This window comes from Sinohyriopsis cumingii, chromosome 12, assembly GCF_028554795.1.
Source record: "Sinohyriopsis cumingii isolate HCF-2022 chromosome 12, ASM2855479v2, whole genome shotgun sequence".
In the NCBI taxonomy this organism is placed as follows: Eukaryota; Metazoa; Mollusca; class Bivalvia; order Unionida; family Unionidae; genus Sinohyriopsis; species Sinohyriopsis cumingii.
The window spans coordinates 28,005,682-28,017,758 of NC_142972.1; the positions used below are offsets into that span (position 1 = coordinate 28,005,682).

Here is a 12,077-nt window from a genome sequence, read left to right on the forward strand (position 1 = left end):
CAGTTGTTCCTTATTTGAGTATTGAGAAGGTCCTTATTTATATCTCCGAGTATATATGTTTCTTTCTCCTGTGCTAGAATATTTTCCATTTGTTTCAAGAAGTTATCATTCCAAATTGCTTTGGAGGAAGGTGGCCTATAAATGAAACCAACTAGGAATGATTTTGCATTATTTTGACAAATTTCCACCAGATACTCTCAATTTCATGTGACTCCAAGTCAAGTCGCCTTTCTACATTTACATCTTCCCTAATGTATACAACAAGCCTGCCCCCCTCCCCCCCCCCCCCCCCCCCCCCCCCGCTGTCTCTCTGTCCCTATGTAATGGTTTATTGTAGCCTTGACAGTGAAATAGATCATCATTGTGGTTAGCATTTAATTTGGTTTCAGTGAGTCCTAAAACATGTATATTATTTTCCTTGGAAGACAACATTAACTTAATCTGGTCTATTTTTCCCACCACAGTTTGACCTTAGTACATCAGGGAAAAGGACATGATGAACACAAAAGAAAGCATGGATTTTAAATATTTATTGAAAGCAAGTCTACTGCTCTATTAAGTTCTTTTACAAATTTATTTATAACTTTTGACATTTTATGTCCTTGTATAGTATTGTAAGGTGGACCTATGATATGATATATTCTTCTGGGAGTTTACCACTCCAGAATACATCCTTTTGAGTGGGTTATTTTCTTCTTGACCTTTCTTTGTGTGTTGTTATAAAATATCATTGCTGTTTTATTTTCCTTTTGATTCTGTTGATCAATGCTTCTTTTTTCTAGCTAAGACAAGTTGTTCATTCCATTCAAAGAACTATGAACATATTGCATTGATTTCATATCATTATCAATATAAAATAGAAATGAACAAGATGATTTTGCAGGATAAAAATTTTCTTTCTGTTTGGAATGAACTGATAAGATCATCCAGACAAAATCCCCTGAAGATGTGAAATATCAGTATGAATTGTGTAGAGTTTTAAAACAAAATTGTTTTAAAAAAATTTCACATTGATCATCAGTGAAAGGCAGTTTAACTTTGTTTGATATATCAGTGCCATTTCATCTTGTGGGGGCAAAGTCCATCAGCACCCCACAAGTGGTGACACTTCCTGGAAAACCAGAGGGAGGTTTTGCTCCTGCCTTTCACCTCAGCAACATATATAAACATATATAATTTCTGCTACTTTATTTCTTATTCAAACCACTTCGGTATCCAGATACCCCCCCCCCAAAGAAACGAAGTAGAAAGAAAAAGAAAAAATATAAATTTGTACATTTATTAGAGTTTACAAGTTGTTTTCAAATGTACCAGTATCACTCAAAATCTTGAAGAACGATGCACAAATTAGCTAATGGCAAAACTTTTCTCCAGCAATTGATTTGAATTTTTTTAAAAATGAGGCTAAACTACACCCAGGTGTTAAGGTGGCATCAACACCTTCCAAATACTCAGCTGGAGACATTTAATCGGTTCATTAGCTTGTTTCACCATATTGATAGACTAGTAGGTTCTCGATGACTTATGTAAATTTTTGAAGTCCTCTTACTGCACGAAATAGGCCCATGATTTATTGGTCCTATTAAATCTAGTACTTGTAAAATAATACCTTTTTACCTGCTAAATTAAAATTCTTGTCCAAAACCACCCTGTGTACAATATAATTTGATACTGAGAGACAAGATATTTGCTTGTCATGCAACCCTGTAACCTTGTTTACTCAGTATTTAAAGAAACAAACCATGCCGCCAATTGAAAAATTCTAATCAGCATTACCTCTTCCTGTAAAACACAGCTGCTCTAAGAAGCAAACCAAAACTATTGATTGCTAAATTATTGTCAAAACTACTGAATTGTGTCATACTTGATTATTTAATTGTTATTTCATTATGTACTAATTGTATCAGTTAGAATATTGAGTGCGTATCAGTACGTCTTTATGATTATCATCACTGAGGAAAAATGAATGGAAGAAAGAATGAAGCAGATAAAAGTAAATTTTTTATAGTGCAGATATTACATGTAGATAAATCCAGTAAATACATGTGACAAAACAATGTTATATTTTATTGATTTATCCATCACGGTTTATGTTATTTGTTTTGAGATATCTTTTAAAAGTATCATACCATAAATATTTAACTTAATTTATTCCTTTTTGATGCGCACAGCAAGAAGTGAAACTTTTTATAACAGTAAGTTGTTACAATTACAGAATCTCCAGAGAGGTGGTCTTTCAGTAGAGGGTGAAGAGTAATACATTAAATTGATAATTTTGTGCATTACGAATCTGCTTTTAAATGACACTCGGATCATATTGGTTGTGTTAGTTAAATGAAATGAATTATTAAGTAATTTGAAATAAGTGTACGGTTAACAGATCAGTTATCATAACTAGTCAAAAGTACAAAGTTTGCATCCTCGGTAACCAGGCTTCATCAGCACCGACTCTATTGCTGACACCTATCAGCTAGAAGGAGATAAATACGTAAGCACTGTTCACAGGAAAGGTCTATGGTGCTGTATGTGCAAAGTTATGCTTTGTAGTTGCTTGAATAACAATAAAATGCAAACAAACTTTGAATAAGATGACTGATATGAAATAGTTACATTTTTTCCTATTTCAAATACAGTTCATGTTATGACATAACTTGAATGTACTTGAAAGGTTTAGTTCTTCTCTGATTTGGTTTTCTTTCTCTTTGTTGCTGCCATCAGGTCTGTACTTGGAAGTTATGCTTCTTTTATTGTCCATGAAATTGACACATCCTTTTCATTTTCCCAGCAAGGTTATTGCCTTTGTACTTTATTTTAGAAAAGAAATATTAATGCTGTATAAAATGAGTTAATACAGAAAGTAATTTCTTTCTTGAAATAGAAATAGGAGATTGAAAATGTTAGCAGAAACGTAGTTTGTCCTATTTTTGGAAAAGGACTCATTTTTAACACTTTATTTTAGAAAAGATATATTACATTCTTTGTAAAATGAGTTATTCACAAAATAGTTTCATTTTTGGTTGATTGATTGATACTGTTTGTAAAAATGTATTGGGCCCTTTTCCCTGACAGTTTGTCCTTTTAGCAAAATGGACCCATTTTTAACACTTCATATTCAAAATGATATATTAAAAATGCTTTGTAAAATGAGTTACTACACATTAGTAAAAGTCATACAGGTCATGTAAGCATTCAGCACTGATTATTTCAGTAATTGGGTGCCATGTTTTAGAAATTGACTTTACATTCCTTTAAATGGCAGTTGTTCCCTTTCTTTGGAGCCTCATACATCCATATTCCTTTGGAAGGTAATTATTATTTGCCACGAGAACTATACATGTGGCAAAATTATCACTGTTAAAGTATGTTGATGTTTTTGGACAAAATCAACCTCAAGGTGTGATCCAGTACAATCTGGATTGAATATTGTACACTGATATGTCACAATGAAAGCTACATATCTTGATAAACAAATTCATGCTACACTGTATTGTAATAATTAGACTCAACATGCTCATTTCTTGACTCAGTTTATTACCTGGCCTCCATTGTAAAAGTCCATAGCAAACAATAATTTTCATCTGGAATTTTCTTTTTTAAGGTGCAGAGGAGCAAATAATCAGGACTGAATAGACCTTGGTGAAACAAAATTAGTATTATATTTTTAAACAACAATTTTTATTTAATTTAAGATTAGTAAATGCTCACACATGACCTTTATGTGACCTTTAAGGACATGGTTTGAAAACATTGATAGGAGCTAATGAGAGAGCAAAGAAGAATGTAAACAAAATATTATAACAGTTTCAAATTGTAATTACCAGTAATAAAAGGAGAAGCATGCTATGTACTAAGAGACACAATATGACAATGTTTATACTGGTGGAAGGAGAGGTGTAATACATTTTTAACTTCCTTCAGCTCAAGTGTTTTATATATATATATATGTACAAGAGATATATTAGGTTAGTGTGAAGACATAAAAAGTTACTTAGCAAATCTCTTACCATAGTTGCTATGATGCATTTTTGGAAAATTTTCTAGGATCATATATTCTTATATATTGAGAGAAAAAAATCTTGATAATGATTTTTTTGAATATTTGAATTTCTTGAAGGTAAAAATGCTTTGTGAATTGTAATCTCCTAAACTCAAATTTTTTATTGGATTGATTCACATTATCTATTATATAAATGGGCAAATAAATTAAGTATTCTTTTTATAGTGCATTTTGTGATTAAGATGGGCATCGACAATGTGAAGTTAGGAGGATTTTTATTTGGTTTGGTGTTTTATGGCACATCAACACATGTAGGCTATTTAGTGCCAAGGCAGTTGGAGTAAAGTGCCTTGTCCAAGGTCACACCATGGTAGCTGACCCTGGCTGGTCTGATGGTAGGATTTGAACTTGCACCCTTTTAGTTTTGAGTCCCTCAAGCTAACCACTTGGACATGATGGTTCCCGATTTAAGAAAGAACAGAAATCTTTGAGTAGTGAAGTACTTTATCTCCAGGAAAACAATTCACTTTAAAACAGAACTTCTTAGTGCAACTGTTACAAATCTCTGTCCTGCTTATTGATTGATGTCGGCTAGCAAATAATAGTAACATATTATGTAAAAGAAAAGAAATCTAGATTCTGAGTCATTTTTTTAACAAGATATTTCTGTGTTTGTTGATAATATGAAAAGGGCAATTATTGACAGTCATTTAGATGCAGTATGTAGTCATTGTTTTTTATTTTCAATACCATTGGCTGTATTAAATTAAATTAGTTTTGTTTGTTAATGTAAACTGCCATTGATCTTATTTAGTGTCCCCAAAATTGGGATACACAAATAAAATTACTGACAACAACTGTCAGAAAACTTAGTACATTAAAATAATTTTAGAAATTATAATTCAAAGGTGTCTGAAATCATAGGGTGTTCACAGACACAGGGTAATGACAGTAAATATGTTTACCTTCTTAAAATTCAATCCCATATGTATTGACATGATGTGTGGTAGGTATATTTATTGACATCAAATGCAGTTTTCTCTAAAAGGTAGGTACAATTCATCCTGCATATACTGTTTTAAACAGAACTTCCTAAAAATGTACGAGTGTCTTAAGAAGCTGTATTTTTAAAAAAATGATTTCGGGTAGTTTCTGATGCTGAAAATGCCTGTTTTAGTCAATTGATAGTTATTACATGTTTTCCCTTCTGTTCATTTCAGTTGTACTATTTGGAGAGATAGCCTGGCTGGTTGTTGGCATCAAATGGCTGGTTGATCACTACACAGTCTGTGGCCCAGATCCTGCAAGAAAGGCTGTCCTAGGTATGTAGTCAACTTAGAACTAGAAGGATTTTTCAAGTGGGTCCTACAGGGTCAAAAATTAGCAACTAGGTCAAATAAAGAGTGGCACCAGTTACAAAAAGGGACCAAGAAAATAGACATAATTCTGATTGAAATTGATCCCAAATAGAAAATTAAATAAGACAGATTTCCTAAGTTTATCTGGATACTCCCAAAAATGTATTACTAATAGATCACATTTTTCCCAATAATACTTATGCCAACCCTAATTTTTGTTCATCTTCAAAAACTGTCCAATCAGTCAAAATATTAGGTAGGTAAAATCAACAAATTTTTTGTGTCAAATTTTATGCAGTCACCATTTAGCTTTGTTGTCACATTTGATTTTTGTTTCAAAATAGGGGATTCGTTGGTAATTTTTGTACTGTTTTTTGTTGTTGTTGTTTTCTCCAAATAATAATCATGTTGTCTCATTCAGCATTTGCTGTTGAAGTTTTGTGATTGTATCCACAATTAAGATGAATATGGCTATCACTGTTAACTCTGCTGGTTACAAACCAGAATAGCATATGGGTTGGCCTGTTGCACTTAGTCTTTGGTCCTAAATGAAAATGGTGGACGCTCATTGATTCAGTATGACTGCCACAGCAATCATCTTGTCAATCTTTTCATTGCTACGTACCGCTCTGGTGGCAGAGTGGTTAGTGCATCAGCCTCAGATGCGGAAGGTTGTTGGTTTGAACCAAAGACTTATACAAATTATACTAACAGCTGGTTTGCTTTATGCTCATCATTAAGAAATTAGTGTTAGCACTGGTCAGTCTGGTGTCATGATAATGTGACTGGGTGGGACATATAGCTACATGTCTGCGGCATGATGTCCCAGTGCCAAACGTCACTGTAAACTGCCACACTGCAGACATTATAGTGATATGACTGAAGAATTGTTAAAGCTATGTTAAAAATCCAAATCACTCACACTCACACTTATTGCTACTTCTCTAGAATGAATGGTCACAATAGCATGAGTTTGCACTAAACTAATTCTTATCATGTCTTGTTGGTCCTAAATGAAAATGGTGCCAGTCAGATGTGCAGTATGACTACCATGGCAGCCATCTTGAAAACATTTTTATTGCTACTTCTTCTAAATGGAAAGTCATTTTATCATGAGGTTTACTAGAAGACCTCTTAATGTGACTACTACGTGGTAAATAAAAATTCTGATCTGATCCAATATGGCTGCCACAGCGGCTGTCTTGAAAATCTTGTCACTGCTTCTAGATGGAAAGTCATATTGACATTGGGTGTTCACCAGAACACATCCTATGATGTCAAGTTCGTTGTAAATGAAAATGGTGCTATTCTGATAATCCAATATGGCCACCTATGGCAGCCATCGTGAAAATCCTCTTAAATTCAAAGCTATCTTGACATGCAGTATTAACCAGAAGACTAATAAATACATCTAGATGATCCTGAATGAAAATGGTGTTGATCTGGCCTCAAATTTGATATCTTGTCACTAATTTCTCTGAATGGATGGTTATATGAACTTGGGGTTTTAACCCAAAGTCTGTTGATTATGTTTAGTTTGCCATAAATGAAGAAAAAAAATATTAAAAAAATTGATAATAATAAAGACTTTATTTAGAGATGGTAACTCAGTTAGTTACAGAGCTGATCTACTTGAGGCCTTCTAGCTGTTATGTACAATATGTACAGTATATACATGATGTGAAAAATCTGGCTTGACACTAAATAAGTAAGTGTTTCAAAAGTTTAGAGTATCAAGCCTGGAACACATGCACAGGAATCTTTGAACACATAAACCTATATAAAATGTAAAATATCAATCTGCTTTGAAAAAATTCAACTGAAAATTATGCAAAATTACAGAAAAGCAGACAGTACTTATATTACTAGAACTTTTCAATTATCTTAAGATTTCATCCATTAGAGACATCGATGATGAAAAGAAGAAACAATAGGGGCCTGCTTTATGTCACTGGAAATGTTCAGCAATTCCTTCTTTGGCCTTCATATAATGTAATTTTTACTTCTGACTGACCGTAAATTTGGAGTGCCATCAGCATCTCTCTGGTGAAAGATGTTGCTTAGATAGACTGCACTGATTTTTCTGAATACTTTATACATCAATTGGGCCTTTCTAAGAAATATTCTTTCATGAAAATTGTCTATACTTTGATCTAGAATTAAATGGCAAGCCCTCATTTGGAATCTTGAAAGTTTTGTTATGTTTGAATTAGAGGTATTACCCCAAATTACATTACAGTAGTCCAGATATGCTTGAATATAACTTCTATAAAAGATGACCCTACACTAAAGAGAAATGTATGTTTTAATTTTCCTCAGTAGCCAAAAATAAGAATTAACCTTTGTTGAAATATGTTTAATGTGAACTTACAAAGTAAGATTGTTATCTGTGAATAAACCAAGAATTTTATCATAACAGGTCATATTAAAGTTCACATTGCCAAATTGAACCTGTAGTTTGTCACTGTCTAGCTCTGCTCTTTTTTGTTGTTATAACTAGCAGGGCTTTTGTTTTTTTCTGTATTTATGATCATACTGTTTTCCTTGCACCACATTTTAAGTTTATTGAGAGCATCTTGTAAATTATTTTTCAAGTACAGTTTTGGTTTTACCCATCTCAAACAGTGTAGTATCATCTGCATAGATGTAAGTAGAAGAAATTGAAGTTCTTATCTTAAGAGGTAAGTCATTGATAAATAGAATGAATAACAGAGGTCTGAGGATAGAGCCCTTAGGTACTCCACAGTTAATATTTTTACTTTTAAAAAATTGACCATTTAAAGATATTTTTTGCATTCTATCACTTAACAAGTAAACCAGTTTAGGGAGTTTTCATTGCACTGTTAGAGTTTTAGTTTTTCAAGAAAAATTTCATAGTTTTCAAGATCAAAAGCATTACGAAAATTAACCATAATGATGCCTACCATTTCTCCTTTATCTAATGCTTTCAGCCATTTATCAATCAAAGATATAAGTGCAGTTTCACAGGAGTGATTTTGTCAAAAGTCAGATTGATTATCATGAATAAGATAAAAGTGTTCAAATAGTTGAGAAAAGAGTCATGTACATGTTTTTCTAGTAATTTGGAAAGACAAACAAGGGTAGAAATGGGTCTGTAGTTATTACATAATCCTTTTGTTTGAGCTTTATGCAGTGGCATTCCCTTGGCAGTTTTCTATGTCTGTTTACATTTATTAGACCTAATATTCTCATTGCAAATGAAAGCTATACTCTCTCTATTGCAGGTGCAGCTACCTTTAGTAGTCTTGGTCCAGTCATATCAAGTCCTGTAGCTTTACAATCATCCATTATTTGAATATATTTCAACACAAACTGAGGACTCATTTCAGGAATTTTATACTTCACATTGTTTGGAAGTTTTTTTGCACAACAATTTTTGAGTTCCAGCTGATCAGATAGAGTTCTGGGTTCTTTAAATTTGTCAACAATTTGAACGAAAAAATATTTTGAGATATCAATTGGATTATTGGTATAAATGCTGTCATGATTGAGGGATAAAATTTCAGTTTTACTCTTACATTTCCCAGCTCCAAACTCTGTAAAAACTCTCCCACATAGCTTTCAGGTTCTTTCTATTTTCATCCAGCATTTCTTTGTAGTGTGCTTGCTTGGATTCACGTATCATTTTATTAACTTTATTCCTCCAGATTCTGTATTCAGCATGATTTCCTACAGATATTAGTTGGTTTCTTTGCTTTATTGCATATACAATTTCTGGGGAGATCCAGCCTGGCTGAGTGTAGTCTTTCTTTATCCTGTGTGTTTTTAAGTGGGCATGTTTATTTACTATTTTCATGAAAAGATCTGTCCAAGTATCTAAAACATCATCAGTGTCTTCAAAGACCTGGACTGCTTGGTGCAGATCCTACATCTGGTCTGGCTGCCACAGTGGCCAGTTTGAAGATCTTATTGCTGAAGAATTTCAGACATGGCTTAAATACTTAGTAGTTAAAGGGAAGAAATGGTCTTATCTTCAGTATGAATTGCATAAAAAACGTGGATTAAAACTCTGTTCCTGTTTTTTACCCACTTTTGTTTTCTTCCTTTGATGTCTTATCTGTTTCCAAGGAAAAGGTTGCACATAATGAGTTTAATATTGTCTGGCTGTGGTGGCAGAATCAATTCAGTTTTAAGGTGTTTGTGCAAGTGTATAAACCTGATGAAACTTGCTATATTAAATGTGAAGGGAATGGGGAACACTTTTTACCAAAGTCTTTCCTGCCTTTAGGGTCAGTTTAAAGGTCACTCTGTAACTACATAGATTGATAGAAGCTAACTAAGTCTTTTTGCAAGCCCATATCTCTAAAAACATTTCTATGTGAATTTAATGAAAATTGCTGCACTTAATACACATGGAGGTGCATCTTTTTGTCAGCCAAAATGAGTCCCTGCACAGAAGGGATGGTGGGGAGGTCAAAGGCCACCACCCAATTTATGCATATTTGATAGAATTCAACTCTTGTTATGGTTTTTGTGCAACTGCATAACTGTACAAGAAGTAATAGAAATTTGATAAAACTTCATATATATATATATATATAGTGACTTGTGCTTCTTGTTTGTCTTTGAAAAAAATGCAAAGTATAATGAGCATGATATCAGGTTTTGATGGTCGTGTCAGCTGTTTGTTCAAGTTGTTGTACAAGCACCTGTGAAAGCTTTTGTGCATGTTCATTCACTCTGAGAAAGAAACAAGACAGTATTATGCAGAATTTTCCTTCTATAAAAAAAGTTTTCTATAACTGAAAATAAAGCAGTCTCAGTTATATTTGCATTATTATATATACTTGCTTTCATTTATTATCTATATAATTCACACATTAACTAGGCTGAATTAAATACAACTGTCATTACTGTCAAGTTATATGAGTTATACATCATAGATGCAGCATCCTTTTTGGAAAAAGAGAACCTATCATGTTCATAAAATCAATGAATTAATGACCATTATCTCAAAACTGGTGGACCAACTTTGTTTAAATTTATAGATGTAATGAATAAAACTTGTTCTGTTGATTGAGTGCATATTTTAATTCTGCCCTGGATTGTTAGCTAGACACCATTAGAATACCATTCAGGGGTCAGAATATTCTATATTCTAATGTGCTACAAGTATAACAAGGACATATGGTCAGTTTTTAAATCAGTAACTATCATTTGCACTTATTTTATAAGTGCATTTATCAGTAGTAAAAGTATGACGGTACAACTATTTGCAATGCTTTGATATTGGTGCTTTTCTTTTATATTTAATGAATGGTTAGTTAATTGCAGAGAGAAAAGATAGCATAAATTAAAAGTTTGATTTGGACAACAGCAAAAGTTGAATAGCCCTTTCTTGGAATTAAGGAAAAAAATGTATTAAAAGAGTTAATTTGATGGAAACTTTTGTTTCATTTTTAAACAAACATATTTATGTGTGGGTTTAATTTTGTGTCAAAATAGTAGACAGCTCATGTACACATACATTTTCTAAATGCTTATTTTTATATATGCATATGCTGTCCATAGTTATAGATGTTTTGCATTAGGTTATTGCCTTGTCTTGATGAAATTTCCCAAAACTGGAATATGTATTAGACTTTGAATCTTGTTTCTGTGACATGAGGTTATTTATGTAGCAGAGCACTTGCTGTGCTTAAATGGTTTTTATATCAGTGCCATCATTACAATTGATCCATTTTGATGGGTTATTTATGTGGCAGAGCACTTGCTGTGCTTAAATGGTTTTTGCAACACTGCTATCATTACAATTGATCCACTTTGATGGGTTATTTGTGCTCTTCTGTGATATTGAGCTGTGCAGATAGATCTTGTACAGCCAATATCTCAGCTGTCATGCATCACATGAATATAAAGACGTTGACTGGATGACGTTGATAATAAATGTTTTCAATAAATTCCTTAGTTGGAATCATTATACAGGTTTTAGCAATATTCTTGGAATATTAAAGAGTATTGATTTTTCTTGGAAGTTAACAAAGATCTTATAGATGTAAATGATTTTCTCTTTATGTCATGAAAATTGATCTGGAATTTTTCTTATCTCGAATCAAAAAGCTTGATCAACTTTCAAATCCCTGAGTTTTTCACATACAGCCTAATTTGAGTCTTTACACTCATATGACATGGATGACGTGTATTGTGTTCTTATTAGGACTGCATGTAGTATGTATGGATAGGAGTTCATGGCACTCAAGTATTCAGCACAGTCATGGCCAAAGGAGCAGATATGATGAAGACAAAAACCATGTCTAAATTCACAGGGAGAGAAATCTTTCCAATTATAAGTAAATGTACACTGTGAGTCAAAGCAAAGGTAAAGATGCTTCAGAATTATGTAAAAGGCATAGAAAACAAAGATAAAGGCAAAAAGGAGTAAATTACTTAAAATACAAGTTCAGAATTTTTTCTGTGTTAAAACTACACTCTTTTGAATAAGTTCAAGACCTCAGTTGGTACATCATCATGGGGAGCATCCGATGTGAAGCAGCTCGCCTCCATCTGTTGCCTTTTAGGATGGTGCATTCTTCTTCCCAAGTCTGTAAAGAAAATCACTACCTAAAAAAAGTTTACGAGAAACAAATTCACCTATCATGGTAATTAAAATTTGTGTGCATTTTTTGTTCTTTGATCCTTTTTAAATGATGTGATGGGATGAAGCCTAAAAAACATCCCTCATGCAAAATGTAGCAAATTGA

General features: G+C 32.9%; 1 protein-coding gene across 1 annotated transcript in view; it reads left to right on the top strand.

Annotated features, from left to right (window-relative positions):
- LOC149786154 (diacylglycerol lipase-alpha-like) overlaps nt 1-12,077 on the top strand; it is a 222,871-nt gene that overhangs the window by 40,406 nt on the left and 170,388 nt on the right. The window contains exon 3 of the mRNA XM_089976506.1: nt 5,218-5,319. Within this exon, the coding sequence (XP_089832632.1) occupies nt 5,218-5,319 (102 nt within the window). The remainder of the gene's footprint in view (nt 1-5,217; nt 5,320-12,077) is intronic.